This window comes from Coenobita brevimanus, chromosome 50, assembly GCF_032717465.1.
Source record: "Coenobita brevimanus isolate Jiangsu-jjx chromosome 50, ASM3271746v2, whole genome shotgun sequence".
NCBI classification, from domain to species: domain Eukaryota; kingdom Metazoa; phylum Arthropoda; class Malacostraca; order Decapoda; family Coenobitidae; genus Coenobita; species Coenobita brevimanus.
In genome coordinates this window covers 54,820,175-54,836,862 of record NC_137003.1, presented here as the reverse complement: position 1 = coordinate 54,836,862, position 16,688 = coordinate 54,820,175, and the positions used below count along the sequence as shown (strand labels likewise).

At 41.7% G+C, this 16,688-nt stretch overlaps 1 protein-coding gene across 1 annotated transcript in view; it reads left to right on the top strand.

Annotated features, from left to right (window-relative positions):
• The window catches only part of Ras85D (GTPase ras-like protein 1), a 33,544-nt gene extending 18,325 nt beyond the window's left edge, over positions 1-15,219 (top strand). The window contains exons 5-6 of the mRNA XM_080272406.1: positions 3,248-3,408; positions 12,021-15,219. Coding sequence (XP_080128532.1) covers positions 3,248-3,408; positions 12,021-12,086 — 227 coding nt within the window. The 3' untranslated portion in view covers positions 12,087-15,219. The remainder of the gene's footprint in view (positions 1-3,247; positions 3,409-12,020) is intronic.
• Positions 15,220-16,688: the final 1,469 nt, after the last annotated feature.

Here is a 16,688-nt window from a genome sequence, read left to right as displayed (position 1 = left end):
TTAACTTTACAGTTTGGAATGAGGGAGAGAGAAAGAGAGAATTATTAACCTCTTGGCTGCGATGTTCCTTTTAAAAGGTCTGATTGACAGGTCGCGACGTTCCTTTTAAAATCCATGAATCAATTTTAAATGTTGCACCCTGTATTTTGGCATGAGTACTTTGTGTAGTCATCTGCCAGTTCATCCTTTTGGCATCCTCCACACTGCATCACGCATTACATAACCACGTGAGCCCAGTTTGCTTCAGGAAGTCATGGCGTCTACAGGTGGTCCCTCATGTTTGCCCCAGCACTCAGCTTCGCATGGTGTTACCAAGAAAAGGGGTGCTAGAGGTCATATTCCACAGAAAAGGAGGTATGCACCTACTAATGACAGTGATTCTAGTGTAGAATATGCTGTAAAACCTCTGAAAAAACAAGCCAGCACACCACGCTTCAAGTGACGCCAGCCCACCTACGATACACAATCATGACTTTCACACACTCGTCAACTTCTAGCCCTTCCAGAAAAGTGGCTGAACAAATGAAAATAAGTGATAGAAAGTAATTGTAAGTGACTAAAATATAAGGAAAGTGAATGTGTCTGGTGTGAGCTATGTAAATATCTTTCGTTAAGTTTAGCATTACAGTATGTAGTATTACTGAGTAGTTTTTCACAGTTTAGAATCACACTATTTTGTTTTAAAATGTTTGTAAAATAATGATTTCGAAGTGCTCAGTGAACCATTCAAAATAATGCAAAGAAAGTGATGTATATAGTGGTGTGTGATCAGGAAATGAAATGTGGTGAGCAGCGGTGTAGGTGGTGGTGCATGATGGAGAGCTACAGTAACACAAAAAAACACCGAAAATGGCGTTGCTTCCACCTCTCAGCAGCATCGTTAGAGCAACTGAACATTCACTGATGTGCTCATGGGTAAGAAGAAAGGTTTTGCTTTCTTATGCATACAGTATATATATATAGCTCAATTAACAACATGTGCTTAGTTTCAGTAAATATGATATTTCAGTGTCATCTTTCTGTAAGTATAGTTTCAGTAATTATGTTATTTCAGTAAATGCCATGTTTTCAGTGGTACATGTCAGATGGTGTGGTACTTCAGTAAGTATTGTGTTGCACTTTGTATGGTATATCAGTAGGTTAAGTGTTAGGTTTCAGTATATTGTTTCGTCAAATATCATTTCAGTTAGTGTTGCGTTAGTCTGGTGTTTTGTCATATTTAAGTACAGGCAACCCCTGGGGGGTGGGGTTGAGGGTGGTTTGGGGGAGGGTTGGAGTGGGGGGGTTGTAAGGGGTAGGGATGGGGATGATGGGGTGAGGGGTGGGGGGGATGGTGGGGGGGTGGGGGGATGGGGGATGGTGGGGGGTGCGGGTGGTGGTGTGAGAGTAGTGGGGGGTTGGCATGGGGTGGGGGTGTGTGGTGTGGTGTGGTTGGGGGGATGGAGATGGGGGATGGTGTGTAGGTGTGGTGGTAGTGGGGTTGTGGGGGTGGGGTGGGGTGGAGGTTGGGGGTGGGGGTGTGTGACTGCATATGCGGAACCCATCTTTTTGGCCCCAGTACTCTCGGACAGCATATGCGGACACCCGTCTTAGTTAACCAAGTGAAGCAGGGCCCACTAAGGTGCCTGTGTTAGGTAAGTGGGTGGAGAGATGCAGATGCAGCCTGCACCCAAGAACAAAAACTCATTAATCTGTGCACCTGTCTGAGATAAGTCACCGTCACCCACATGGAAATATTGGTTCACTGCAGGGGACAGCCTGCAGGAGCAGTTGCTTGCCTGCAGTTGATGGGTATGCTCAGTCAGACACTGGGGTAGCACAGTAACAACAGCAGTAGTGTAAGTGGGTTTATGCTTTGGATGGAGTGACTAACGCCTGTAGTCTTGAAACTGAGGGCAGGGGTTACCCTTCTCTCACCCCACTTGGGGTGGAAGCTCACACCTTCAGCTTGAGTGGTAATCTTGAAAGCGGGAGAGCGCACCCCTTTGTGTGGGTAGGCGTGGCGAAGAGTTGGCAACACTGATTATTTTTGAAATTCAAAATCTTAAAATAAAAACAATACATATGACAGTTTCTAAGATTTACACACAATATAATCTATTAATGTTTGCAATTCTTACCTTTTCAATTATTAAAGACGAATTTGTTCTTAAATACTCTGTATAGGAGTATACATGCAGGATTTGGAGAACCTGTGCCGCAGGAAAAATTCGGTGTCAGACTTAGCTTCAGAGGGGTTCATGCAGTCAGTAATAACCCTACGAATACGCCTTGGCTGGTCATACCGATATTGACAATATTTCTGCCCCAGATGCTTGTTTTTGCCATTCTTCCCACCCAGAACCCAGAAATCCCACCCCCCAAGACACAGGGTGGGGGGGTTAATTTGAAAATCAATCATGAACACTAAAAATAAAAGTCAAATTCATTCAAATCACACCAAAATACACCAGAAAAATATATTGCCTAGCCAAAACAAAGCAGTGCGAACTTATAAAAGTTCACCGAACGCAAACATGAGACTTCGTAATTCTGACTAACAGACTGTGCACCAGTCATCTGTTTAGGTAGTACTCGGCCATTCCTTACCTTAGGAATTATTTGACATACCAGTCAAACTAATTATAAAAGTATCATGCACCATATCTGATAAACAGCTTGGTAGAAATACTGAGAAATAAAACGGAAGTGGATACAACACAATATCTCATCTTTGTTTTCTTCTTGTCGTAAATTAACCATCCCCGGAGAAACGGTTAAGTCTTTTAAAACGATAAAAATATTGAACGTTTTTTTTTTTTTTTTTTCTTTACACGATGTTTTTATTATTAAATTAAAATTCCCGTCACGCACACCATAGGGTCGTTAAAATTCTACATAGTTTTCTTTGCATGAAGGGGCATGCGAAGGGGTGCTACGAGACTCCCCGTGGATTCCAGTACTACGCTATGGTAATCCTCTCCCGTTCACCGGGGAACGCTCTCCCTTTCGTGCTTGAAGACTACCAAAAGATGCAAATACGGCAAGGTGAATGCCTTCCCACAGTTTAAGACTATGGCCGTAAAGTTGCACAGGAGTATACCCCTGTTGCCACTTAACATAACCCCATAGAACCCATGTTATTACTTGTTATTGGAAAACTATTATCTTGACTGTTTTTACTTAATCTAATGCCTTGGGTAGTGGGGATTGCCTGTAAATGTGGTGTTTCAGTATAACCAGTGTTCCATTAAGTGTGGTGTTTCAGTGGTGGGCAACAAGTGTGACCTGCAGGTGCGAGCCATGGACATGCAGCAGGCGCGGGAGGTAGCCAAGAACTATGACATTCCATTCATCGAGACCTCAGCCAAGACTCGCATGGGTGTTGATGATGCCTTCTACACCTTAGTCAGAGAGATCAGGAAAGATGTGAGTTATACAGTTATAGTTTAGTGAATTATATTATATGTCAGTAGTCTTGTTATTTCATACACTTCAAAATGGGATGGGTTTTGGCTTTGCAACACACAAAAAATGGTGCCTCTGCCCATGTACCCCTCATTTTTCATGTTATAAATAGTTATTATTGTGATTGTATATACATTTCCCAGTTATATTATGAATGCCTATTAATTTGCCAGTATTTTGGTAGGTTAACAATGAAAATTGGAGCAGTCATTACAGAGATATTGTATTAACTTGCAAAGCTGTAACCTCTGGAGCCAGGAATGTTCTGGTTGCAGCCCCCCTTTCCCTATGGCAGTACAGTATTTCTGAAAATAGCCATTTTTCAAACCTTGATATCTAGGAAAGTATAGCAGTTAGGGAAACAAATTAAAGACCATATTACTTGCCAACTCTTTTTCTTGCGAATGAAAGCATCCCCAGGTCTGCAGGTGGTTGTGTCAATGATGCTGAAAATTTTGGCACTTAAAGCAGGATGTCTTCTTGTGTGTGTGCTTGGCCCTGACTTTGGCTTTGCTCTCAGGATGATAACTTTGCTACTAGTTAAACTAGACACATTGGCTTCCAAGGCACACTCTATGGCACTGTCACTGAGCTCTTTGCTAATATCCGTGGGCAGAGGCTTGGCAGTGCTGGATGAGGCAAGGGGTCAGTGTGAAGCAAGAACGGAATCAAATGAGGTTTCAGAAAACATTGTTCAGCACCTGGCCAAGTCACAGTGAGATATGCTTGCGTTGGGTGGCAGGAGTCTCTCCCTACCCTTTGGTGACGGGATCAAATGGCAGCCAGTTCAGGCTGTGGTGGGATGGCATTTGCGGCGCCTCCTGTCACCCGGTGGTCTCCTTCTACCCCTTTTGCAGCGGCCAGTGTCATCACATGACGCATAGGTGTTAAATGAGTGTTTCTGTAAACCTTGTTTATGGTTGGTTGGCCTTTCTTCCATGGAACACATATGTGAAAATAATAAATAGAATACCTCACAAATAGAGTGGGGAAAAAAAAAAAAAAAAAAAAAAAAAAAAAAAATTTTAATTAAGCTTAAAGTACTGTACAGTAGACTCTCTCCATTGTGCATATTTCACTTTGTGTGGCAGAGTTAACCTTACCTGAGGAGTTGCTTTTGCATTCACAGCCTCCATTTGCACAGCACCAATGTTAGATAGCTAAGTTCAGATCCTAAAAATGCTGCTCAGTTCCCATCCTCTAACCCCTCTGCCACAGTTCCTCTCCTTCTCCCAATTAAGCAGCACCATTATCTTTGGAAGTGAGTGAAAAGTCCCACTCATTTGCCATCTATTACCACATTATGATGCTTGTCAACGATCAACTAGTCTTAACGCTTATTATATGGATACGTGTATTTTTGAGAAAAATCTAGAATTTTTTTTATTATTTTTTTTCCATCTGAAAAATAATAATTTTAGTGGAACAGTTAGTGCGAATCTGTCGGCAAAATGCTTTTCTGTGATACGTTAGCTGACAGTGGAGGATCTGCTGGAAAATATGATTGAAATCAAGTACTTCATGGCCAGTGTAATTAGTACTGTATACAGTATGCTGTTGTGTAAGTAAAGTTTTTTTAGACACATATTTGAAGCAAGAAGCATGGGATTGACCTAAACAGAACCGTGCCATAGGGTGGGAAAGGAGGTCCGGATGATGATGGTGAATATTATTTAGTGCCCGATCTTGGTCCATCCATCCATCCATCATCCAGTCCTTCGTTGTCTCATGAGGAGCGTAGAAGCCCGGGGCTAGGCAAGTTGGTCCTGACATTTAAGATGAGCATGACCAGCCTCATTTATTCCTGAGTGGCATTACGTGAGCAATAACCCCAACCATCCCTTGGATATAAACCTTCACTGATTGGAGCGCCATAATTACCCACTAAACCACCAGGCGCCATAATTTGGTTGTGTGGTTACCACCAAGCGTAGTAAATGGTTTCTTGGAGTACAGGAAACCATTTGGCTTGTCACTCAGTGTAGAGTCACCCTATCTCGGTACTTTCATATTCAGCCAGTAATCTGTAAGGGTCAGTAACAACATTGAGCATTTAACAGTTGAATGGTACAAATATACACCAGACACCAAAAATAAGCAAACGTGACATATGAAATCTGGGAAAACAAAAATATCAGATGATCTCTCTTACCACACTAGGATGTGGACAGGAAAACATCAGGTCGATTTAGACAGATCTCATAAATCTAGTCATATAAACTTTACATGAACCAATAATTAAGCAGTGGCTGACTTAAATAGCCATACCACATTTTCTGGCTGTTCTCTTTGTTACTTTCTTTATTTTTGTATGTGAAATAATTGCCTTATTTTCATGCAGGCTACTGAAAAAGTATTACACAACGTCAAATCTTGAGTGGAGGTAGTCTGGTATATATATATATATATACAGTAAATCCTCATTTTTCATGCTGTGGATGTTCCGCCAAAACCATGTGAAACGTCGAATTGTGGAGTTAAGAATTAATGGGAAAAATAGAGGAGCGTTCCGCTGGGACAAGTACCTACCCTATCATAAAGTACTTTAACACCAAACAGACCCTACCCAAAATATAATGAAGAGTGTTTACTAGTGCTAAAACAGCAGAACACAATAAACATGTACCTGAAAAGACATTAAAGCTGTTATAAAAAGCTGCAACACCAAAAATCCATAACAGAAATAAAGTGAAGACTGGCTTGAGTGGCAAGAGAAGGTGTGTTGAGGGTAGGTGGGCTAGTTACTAGGTGACATGGGCCTCACTGAGGAAGGCTCATCACCTATGTCAAAGCCCTCGAAGTTGAACTCAGGCTCCAGCACCTCCACTTTCTCTCTGTTCACTTCTCCTCCTTTATCCACCCCTGCTGGCACATCCAAGACTTGCAGAATAGCAGCCACATTCTGTCTCTCATGAAAATATCGTGTGATCCGGGCTTGTCTCTGCTCCTTTATGTTTCTGTTGTAGACGGCCATCACTTGAGACTTCAGATCACTCAAGGTTGATAGGATGTTGGTAGCCTCAGGCATAGTCCTGGTGTATGCATCGAAGTTGGTTGCCATATCGGTTATGGTGGACAGGGTGGTCGAAAGATGGCTGCCAACAAATGAGCATCGGTATGAGTCGTCGGCTGCCGGCTGGGAGCATCGAATTGTGGGGAAATTCGCAAATTGTGAGACAACTTGGAAACTTTTTTCTTGCGCGAAAAACGAGGCATCGAAGTAAAATGCATTCAAATATGAGGACTTACTGTATATATACAGTAATCCCTCTAATATCCGAACGCCCAATATCCGAACATCCCCACTAACCAGACATAATCGTCCCGGGATCCAGTATTCCCAAAATGGGCCAAAAACCGCAAAAAATTTGAAAAAAATCTGAATTTTTTCCCCTCTCGTAATTTGAAATTGCCGCACAGCGCCAAACAGCTGTTACACTATGGTCCCTTCACCCCTTCCTTCCTCCCCCTCCCCTCTCCCCTGTCAGGGTTGCCATGTGGTATTTTTCATTACCAAGTGTGGGCCACTTTTGTAATGAAAAATTCGTTTGGTAATGAATCAGAATAATGCATTACCAAATGGATTTTTCACATGTATGAGGATACACAGGATGGAGATGGTGGATTGTTTGCTATCTCTGATTAATCTGCTACCCTACATAGCGTGAAAATAATCAACATGCTGTTAATTATAAGGAGAGTGATTACATGTATTTCCACTTGTATATATAATTAGTGAAGAATAAATGCTAGCTTTACGAATTTGGTAATGAAAAGTTAAATTTGGTAATGAAAGTTGAGGAGATTGGTAATGTGGCCGTTGCGATCTGGCAACTCTGTTACCTCGCCATCATCAACAGTCACAGCCAAACTCCGATCGAGAGCAGATGCTTATAGCAGTGCAAGCCACAGGTGCTTGTTTTTTGTGAATAAACAGTGAATAAACTGCAATACCTCACCACAGGAACACACGGGAATTTACAGTGTTGTGCAGTGTTAAGAAATTATAATAAGCAGAGGATTAACTTCGGACTCCAAACTGGTGGTTCAAACCAGTCCAGGAGCCAGGGACTTGTAAGTATCTAGAATGTTTAATATTGTATAAACTCACCTCTAAAACCTCATTTTATGGTTCTTTTGCATTTATTTCAGTCTTTTATGTCCCTTACTGGTGTGATTTGGGTCTTAAATAGGTGCTATGCATGTCCAGAGGGAGTTGTATAGGTGTTTTTCTGAGTTAGGGTCCATAAGTACAAGTCCAGGAGGCTGGGGCCCAATATCCGGACAGGATCACTATCCGGACATGCCTTTGGCTCTATTAAGTCGGATATTGGAGGGATTACTGTACATATATACAGGGCCGGATTAACCCTGCTGTGGCCTGGTAGGCAATGCAGACAGTTGACCTGCGACATATAGATCCCTTTTTTCCATTATTTCCGGTGAAATTTTGGCATGACCTATAATGACTTTTTTGATTGCCTGATGGGTGTTGGCCCTTATTTGGATGCCCAAAGCATATACAATATTCCCCGTACTATCCGGACGCCCACTTTCCGGACACCCCACTTACCGGACATTGTGGGCCTGGACCTTCAGAACCCAAAAATGGCCAAAAAAAGAAAAAAATCCCCTCCAAAATCCAAATTTTCCCCACCCGTAATTTGAAATTGCCGCACAGTGCCAAACAGCTGCTTACACCACGGCCCCTTCACCCTTTCCTTCCTGCCCACTTCCTCCTCCACTGTCAGGGTTGTCATTTGGTATTTTTCATTACCAAATGTGGGCCACTTTTGTAATGAAAAATTTGTTTGGTAATGAATCAGAATAATGCATTACCAAACGGATTTTTCACATGTATGAGGGTATACATGATGGAGATGGTGGATTGTTTGTTGCTCTCTCTGATTAATCTGCTACCCTACATAGCATGAAAACAATCAACATGCTTTTAATTATAAGGAGAGTGATTACATGTATTTCCACTTGTATATATAATTAGTGAAGAATAAATGCTAGCTTTACGAATTTGGTAATGAAAATTGAGGAGTTTGGTAATGTGGCCGTTGCGATGTGGCAACTCTGTTTCCCCGTCACCAACACTTCCAACAGTTACTGCCTAACTTCGATCGCGAGTTGATGCTTATCATAGTGGATGCCACATGTGCTCATTTTTTGTGAATAAACAGTGAATAAACTGCAATACCTCGCCATTAGACCACATGGGAATTTACATTGTTGTGCAGTGTTAAGAAATTAGAATTTAGAGTGCAAAGGATTAACTGTGGAGTGCAAATTGGCGGTTGAAACTGGTGTGATGCATTTAAGAACAATGTGCAGTGTTAAACAATTATAACTCACAATGCAAAGAATTAAGTGCAGCACAACACTGGATTACTGAACGTGCTTCAAGAGCATTTTCACCACTGCCAAAGCCTTAGGGAAGGCAGCCACAGATGTGCTGTAAGTACCCTGGCTGAGGTACAGTCGTTTCTAATTCCTCATTATTTGGTTCCTTTTTATTTATTTCATGCTTTATGTCCATTATTGGTGTGAAAAGGGTCTTCTATCTATCTATTGCCAGACGCCTCAATCCCGTTTGGGGTGGCCACAAACAAATCGCCTCCAAGTCGCCCTGTCCCCCGCCATTTCACTGCCCTGCTCCCAACTCACACCCCCCTCTCTCATATACCTCTCCACCCCATCCCTCCATCTCATCCTCGGCCTCCCCCTCCCTCTTCCCCCCTCCACCTCACTCACATACACTCTCTTCGTCAGTCTTTCACCCTCCATCCTCTCCACATGGCCAAACCACCTCAGTGTGTTCCTCATAACACTTCCAATCACATCCACATCCACACCACAACGCTCCTTTATATCCTCATTCGTCAGCCTGTCTCTCCACGTGACTCCACAGGCTCCTCTTAAATAACTCATTTCCACTGCTCTCACTCTTGACTTGTGTCCTTCCAACAAGGTTTAAATAGGTGCTATGCATGTCCAGTAGGGAGTTGTATAGGTGTTTTTCTGAGTCAGGCCAGGTTGGGGTCCATAAGTACAAGTCCAGGAGGCTGTGGCCCACTTTCTGGACGGGACCACTTTCCAGACATGCCTTTGGCTCTGGTACATCGGATAGTGGAGGGATTACTGTATTTATTCCGCTCTGGAAATCTGGGTGACCTGTGACAGGCTGTGGCCTGGTAGGCAGTTGCCCATTTTGCCTATACCTGGTAATCTGGCCCTGTACATATATATATACAGATAGGTCCCATTATACGAACACTTGATATATGAGAAACCGATAATACAACCTGGGTAAATTAGGGATTATTTTATATACAATCTCGAAAATCCAATGATACGATATTCAGCTTGAGATGCCATTGTTTAGCCCTCAGACCCAAAACTCTAATGACAGGATGGGTGAGCAGTGTGAGTGGCAGGATGGATGTTTGTGTAACTTCTTTTTTTTTTTTTTTGGTCAGTCACTTAGGGGGAGGCAGTGGCTCAATCGGTAGAGAGTTGGCCTGCAGTCCTAATGGACCCGGGTTCAAATCCCAATGAAGCAGGGAACAGTTTAAGGATTTGAATTTCATAAATATCAAACTTTACTGATCTACCAGATGAACCGCCGACATGTCGTGAAAACACCCCCGCTAATACCAGTACACCAGTCCTGTATGAGACAGCCCTAGCATGTAATCAATATGGATGGTGGGTGTTAGCACCAAAGTGGTGACATGTAGAGGTGTATGGTATGTAGGAGGACTACTGGGCCTTGAAAGCAGGCTGTGAAGCCTATGCCCAGAGTCGGTCACATAAAAAAAAAAAAAAAAAAAAATCTACAGTATCCTTGACCTCCCACTTAAGGATAGGGTGAGTACTGGATGAAAAGCTTAGACTGAAGAAAACTATGTACAGTTGGGGTCAGAAGTTGTGTGGGAGCATCTGGTGTACACTTGGGGTCAGAACTTATGTTGGAGAATTAGTGGCCATGAATGTTATGTACCTCTGTTACCACTTACTCATGTGATACATTTCCTTGAGTGTATCTCAGTAAGACAGCTGTATACTGTAATCTTTCAATTATCCTGATGGCCATTACTCGGACGGTGTGATCTGGCTGTTTGAAACCATTATTCGTACATTTTTTTCATATTATCTGGCAAAATGTTTGCATCCAGGTGGAAATTATGGTCACGCGAAAAATTTCCAGCCCGAACGGGCAGGAATAGCCCTGTGGCACCGCCTTGTCTGGCTGGTTAGTTTACCCAGCATCCGCTAGAGACTCCCCTTGCTCGGTCTTAGTTCCTATGCGACAATTGTGTAGTAAACAGCTCCTCTCAAATACAGTAGTTGTTATAGTGGTGCACATGGTAGCTTTTGTCGTTGTTTCCTACCTGCATCAGGCCTCGCTGTTCCTTGCATGCCTCTTCCTAGGGTGTGATGATAGCCTTTTCATCAGGGAAAAGAAGAGGGTAGTGTTGACTCCAGAGAAGCAGGAGATCCTGGGTAAGATTGATGTGGGATGGTCAAATTGTGAATGTTGACGTTAATTCTAGCTTAGTGTACTGTACCATGATTTTATTCCATTTTACCATTATGTTTTGCATGCCTACTGCATTTTTCTTGTGTAGCCATTGTTTTCATGTCACTGCAGGGTATGGCCCTGCAGTGGTGATTGCTTGTCTGTGGTTGATGGGTCTACTTGACCATGGTAATTGCTTGTTTGTGGTTTATAGGTCTGCTTGACCAGATAGAGTATTGTTAAACAACAGGGAGGGCAAGTGTTGTACGATGTACTGTAGTGGCGACTTACACTGGCTTGCAAAGTTAGGTTATGTACAGAGGGGGGCCAGGGGAGAAGTCCAGTATCCAGACAGAGCCATTACCTGAACATGCCTTTGGCTCTATTACGTCGGATAATAGAGGGATTATTGTACGGTATTTCAGTTTGGCTGTATGTGCATTGACACACCTGTTTGCCTATAACATATTTTCAGTCACAAAAGTATCCTTCACCTGGTGACCAGTGGTTTGACAGTGATCCTTACTGATGTTTTGCATCATTTCTAAATGCGAAGATTTCTCTTTGGCTATTCCATATATTGTACTGATGAAAATAATAGGGATCCATGTACATGAAAAGTTGTGGGAGAAAATTTGCGAGTGTTTTGTTGACTTTCAGAATTTAAAGACAGAAAAAGTAAAAATACAGCTTTGATCAAGTGCAAAGTACATACTGTGTGTGGTGCAGAATGATTGCATGTTTTCACCCAAAAGGAATGTGCTTGTACATGTAGTGTAAAACAAAAGTTATTTTCATCTAAAAGCGAGGGTGAACTTATCCAAGTTGAGCATAATATGGTAATGTTTTGTCAGTTTTGGAAGCTATAATGTAGTTTCATTTAGCTACAGTACTATATGTTACTATATATGGCAGGATCATACAGTTCATGTAGCAGAGATTTTGTGATGAAAGAATGAATCATTAGGTATGATGACAGTTTGAATTCAGTAACAATCCCTTTGTTTGAAGCTTCATGTAACACTTTTTCTTCCTTCTTTTTCAGAGGGAACGTCGAGGAAAGATTAGGGGAAGACATAGGAAGCCCCATAAGAAGTGCATTGTGTTCTAGAAAAGTGTCTTGCTTAGAATTATAAGCCTAGTGGTATTAACCCCCCCAGTCTGGCGGCGGGAGTACAGGACACTTGGACAACTTGATCAGCCGAAACTGTGGGGTGGTTTGCTCCTTTCTCCTCCGCATCATCCAATCATCCTCAGTCTCTCTGTCTGTCTGTCTCTCTTGCTCTCTTGTTTTTCTTTATCTGTGTGTAGAATATTTACCTTCCTTTTAATTCAGCCTTCAGTGTTGCACAGCACAGGAAGACTGTAGTAAAAAATAGTGTCTGTCATTGCGTGTTGTGGCAGACCCAGGTAATGCCAAGAGAGAGACTGAGTTGGGTGCTGGAGTGATGCCTGGAGGTAGAAGCACTGCAGGTCCAGTGATGCAGGCAGCCAATATCAGCTGGCATAGTCACTTGAGGTTAATGGGTGTGTACTGAACTTTGCTTGATTACTGGAAGTCATAAGGAGTGAAGTGACCTAGGTGTGAGTTTGGGGTTCAAACAGTGCATACTGGACTTGGCCTGAGTACTGTACTGAAGTGAAAGGGGCACATAATGGACTGACTTGACCCAACTAGTGTGAAGCTAGGCACAGGAGCACAATTGCCAAGTCTCGGAACAGGACTTCTCTCTTTTTCAAATTGTCAACCTTCACCTTCCTGCCAGCACTGACAGTTTGCATACTGAGAGGATGAATCAGGACAGTGAATAGTCATTAAATACTAGATGATGGGTTTTTAAAATTACAACATTGAATTTACATCCAAATTACCCTTATTGGACTAGAATTATGTAAAAGGCATGGACTGTTGAATGGTGTTCATCTTTAAGAAGTTGAACTGGAACCATATGAAGCAAGGGTAAAAGATGGCAAGAAAAGAGGCTATACTTGTGATTAACTGAAAATTATTTGCACTTATATACACAGATTTGCATTTTCCAGAAGATACAGATGATGGGTCATGTCCATGTGAAGGAAAATGGTATCTGTTAAGTTTGTTCTACTGCACAAGTGAGTTTTTATTTAGATAGTAATGGTTTGTGAAAAATGGCAGATGCTGGAAGTGTGGATGGCCAGGATTTCAGATTTTGAAAAGTTGACAAATATGCACCCATCATAATATATTGTGTTCATGATGTGGACTTTTGTTGCATATGAATTGTGCATTACAGAATCAGGTTGAATTGTTGGTGACAAATTGTAACATATTCTAGGGGACAATTTTGTTGACTGCTAACATTTTTTTACCTCAGTTTTTCTGAACTAAGATGAGTTGTTCATTTTAATGCTTGTAATATATTTAAAAAGTTTTAAGTATTCAGTAAAATTATTTTTATCATTGTTATCTCTTTGTTGTCCATATTGCATGGTTAATAATAAGGGTAAATTTAAAGTGTTCAGAAAAATTGAAGGCTTTATCTCTTAATATGGAAATTTTATTTGATATATAAAAGTATAGTTGCCCAGGAATGATGAAACTAACCTATGAGTTTGTACTGAGAGTAAGGTGCACGAGCAGCATGTGAGGTGCAGGCTGCCACACTCACTTGCAAATTCAGTGTCTCAAAACGTTTCTCCAAGTGAATGATCAAATCCACGTTCCTTCTCAGTGTTATTTAGTGACGCTCGGGTGTTGATGGAGTTGGAGGGTGCAGGAGCAGAGAGAGAGTGGATGCAGAGTATTGGAAGAATAGATGAGGAAGATTGCACATGGGGTGCAGGAAGGGTGGGTGGATATGGGTGTAATCAGGGGATATTGGTGAGGAAGAAGAGAAACTTATAAGGAATGTATGAGAGGAACTTCAAGGGATGTTCAGAGAAGAGGAGAGAGCATGAGGGTATGTAGACTGATGGCCAGGCCAGGGAGATGCAGCTGTTGACTCTGGGATGTGCTAATGTAAGATTTCTGTGGGTGGCCGGCCAACTCGATCCACCTTAATCTGTCCTCCACATCTCCACTCCGTCGCCATATCTGTGTTATGTTCTTAATTTCACAGTGTTTCCTAGTGCTTATGAAGCTTAGGTGACAACAGGGGGAACCTGTACTTCCTTGTTACTCAGTGTGTGTGACAGTAACATTGGCTGGCTGTACTTGTTGATCAGTGACCCATACAGGTTGTTATTATGTGTTGAGCATATTTGTGGCATTCCCTTCATGTGTGGTCCTGTGGGTCAGAGAGGGTAGCACCAGAAGGCCCCACCTCCTGCCCTACACCCTGCCTTGCCCTGGTGCAACCCTCTGCCTCAGCCGCCCTCACTGCAACTGCTGCTGGGGCTCAGCCATGAGCAGCATCACCAGCCTGCTAAGTTTGTTTACTTGACAAAATCTCTTTAGTTGAAATAATATTGACTGTTTATAAATGTTAAATCCTGTGTCTGTGTACAAATATTGGACCACTTAGTGCTGAATCAATAGCTCAAACAGTCAAGTCAGTGTAAATTGTCTTCTTCATTTATGTAATTGGATAAGCATCTGCCTGGGGGGCCAACCTGTCCAACATGGCTCAGTGAGGCAAAGACACTTCCTCACTCACTGACCAGGCAGACAGTTGTCACTTTTTGTATGAATGTAATTTTTTTTAAGCAGAAAGCTGAGCATTGTACACAATGTTTGTTGAGCATGTCAGCCTTATATTTTGTTTCATATTTTGAACTGGTCAGCTTTTATGACCTATATAACTTTTGTAAATATAAGCACGTGCAGGGCAACTCTAAAATAGATATTGATTCATTAAAAAAAATTAATGTAATTCTTTATAGATACTGTATGTGTTCAGTAAAGGTTCTGAAAGGGTCACAAGTTTGCTTTGTCTTCATTAGAAGTATGGTTCTTCCAAATCTAATATAAGCTAGACATTATTCTGTGGAGTTTTCATTGTCCTGAGTAGGGAAAATGGCTTAGCAGAAATTTGTTTTAATGTCTAGAAGCTGAAGGCAGTCATATGATTGCCTAATAATGTGAATGTTGTCTGCATATCATTATGGAATGAGAGAAATAAAACTGACTAGTATGATTCGGCATGTTCGAAGTAGAACATATGAAAAAAAAAATTATATATTCTTACAGCCTGAGGACATGCTTTGTACCAGATGATCTTGTTCAACTCAGGAGAGACCCTTCAAATTGTAGGATTAAGGAGCATTCCTCATTAGCCTCTTCAGCCCAAGGACTTTTTTTTTTTTTTTTTTTTTTTTTTTTTTTTTTTTACTACTCGCATCAGATGATCTTATTCAACTTGGAGAGCCCCTTAAGGCTAAAGGGTTAGGAATTCCATTAACCCATTGAGGAGTGAAGCCAAGTAAAATCATCTGGCATTAGCCGGAATAAAAATACAGTAGGCCTATGTACAACACCACTTCAAAATGGGTTAACCCGGTAGCCTGAGAACATATTTTGTGTCTTATTTTGGTTTATGTCAGGTGATATTCAGCTTGAGACCTCTTTGGCTGAAGGCGTTTAAAAGTAAAATACTGCCAATCCAATTAACGCCCTGTGAGGCATAGGTCCTCGAGGTTAAACTATCATACTCCTGTCTGTGTATTGTGAAAGTGGATGACCAACTTACTTTCCTTGGTGAGATTACAAACCATGACTATTTATTGCTGTTGTGCATTGGTGTGAGACTGATATGATTAAAAAAAAAAAAAAAAAGTTGAATACTCTTAGGTTGCACAGGTTGAACAGGTTAAGAAACAGATTCGTGAAATCCGAGGGTAGAAGGTGTGGCTTGATGGTGTGGTCATATACAGGGAATGGATATGAACAGGGTGGTGAAAAGGGTATTTACAGATGGTCTGAAAGTAAGAGGATACATTGAAGGTCATAGAAATGGCTGGATATGGTAAATCTGTCAGAAACACATAGGGAAGTTCAGGAATAAAAAATTGATAGTACAGTAGAAATGGATAAAATTTGAATGGAGATAGATTTGACAAGGGTTGCATCCCCCTTTCAAACAACATTTGATGGGAAGGCATTTGTGAAGCATATTTACAAGACACTTGTACAGATCTGCTTGAGGCAGAACCAAGAATTTTGAAAGCTAGAATAACAAATGTATGAATTTGGCCCATGTCACTGGGCATTTGGTTGATATTTCTGCATTTATACATTCCTCCTGTTTTAGGATTCTGTCCTCCCCACTTATTAGGAAGAAATTGGGTAATGATCCATGTAGGTTTAAAGCTGTTGTATGTGTGGACTTCATATATGTTTGCCCCATGTGTGGGAATTTGTGCCCTCCAATCAGATATTTATGACATAAAAGAATCATGATAGTTTCAATAACTAATCCCACCAGATTTGCAAGTATGAAACTGCACATTGAGAGCTATCCACATGAGTAAAGAACTGTGGTATAAATTTGCAGTAAACCTGCCCAAGCAGAAATTCAATGGCAATGGTCGGTACAGTACAGATGCTCCAATTGGATTGAGCCTGTGTAGGCTCATCCAAGGGATGGTTGGGGTTTATTGCTCATGTAATGCCACTCAGGGATGAGTGAGGCTGGTCACTCTCATCTTAAATGTCAGGACCAATTTGCCTAGCCCCGGGTTCCTACACTCCTCATGGGGTGACGGAGGGTTGGATGATGGATGGATTAATTGTTTT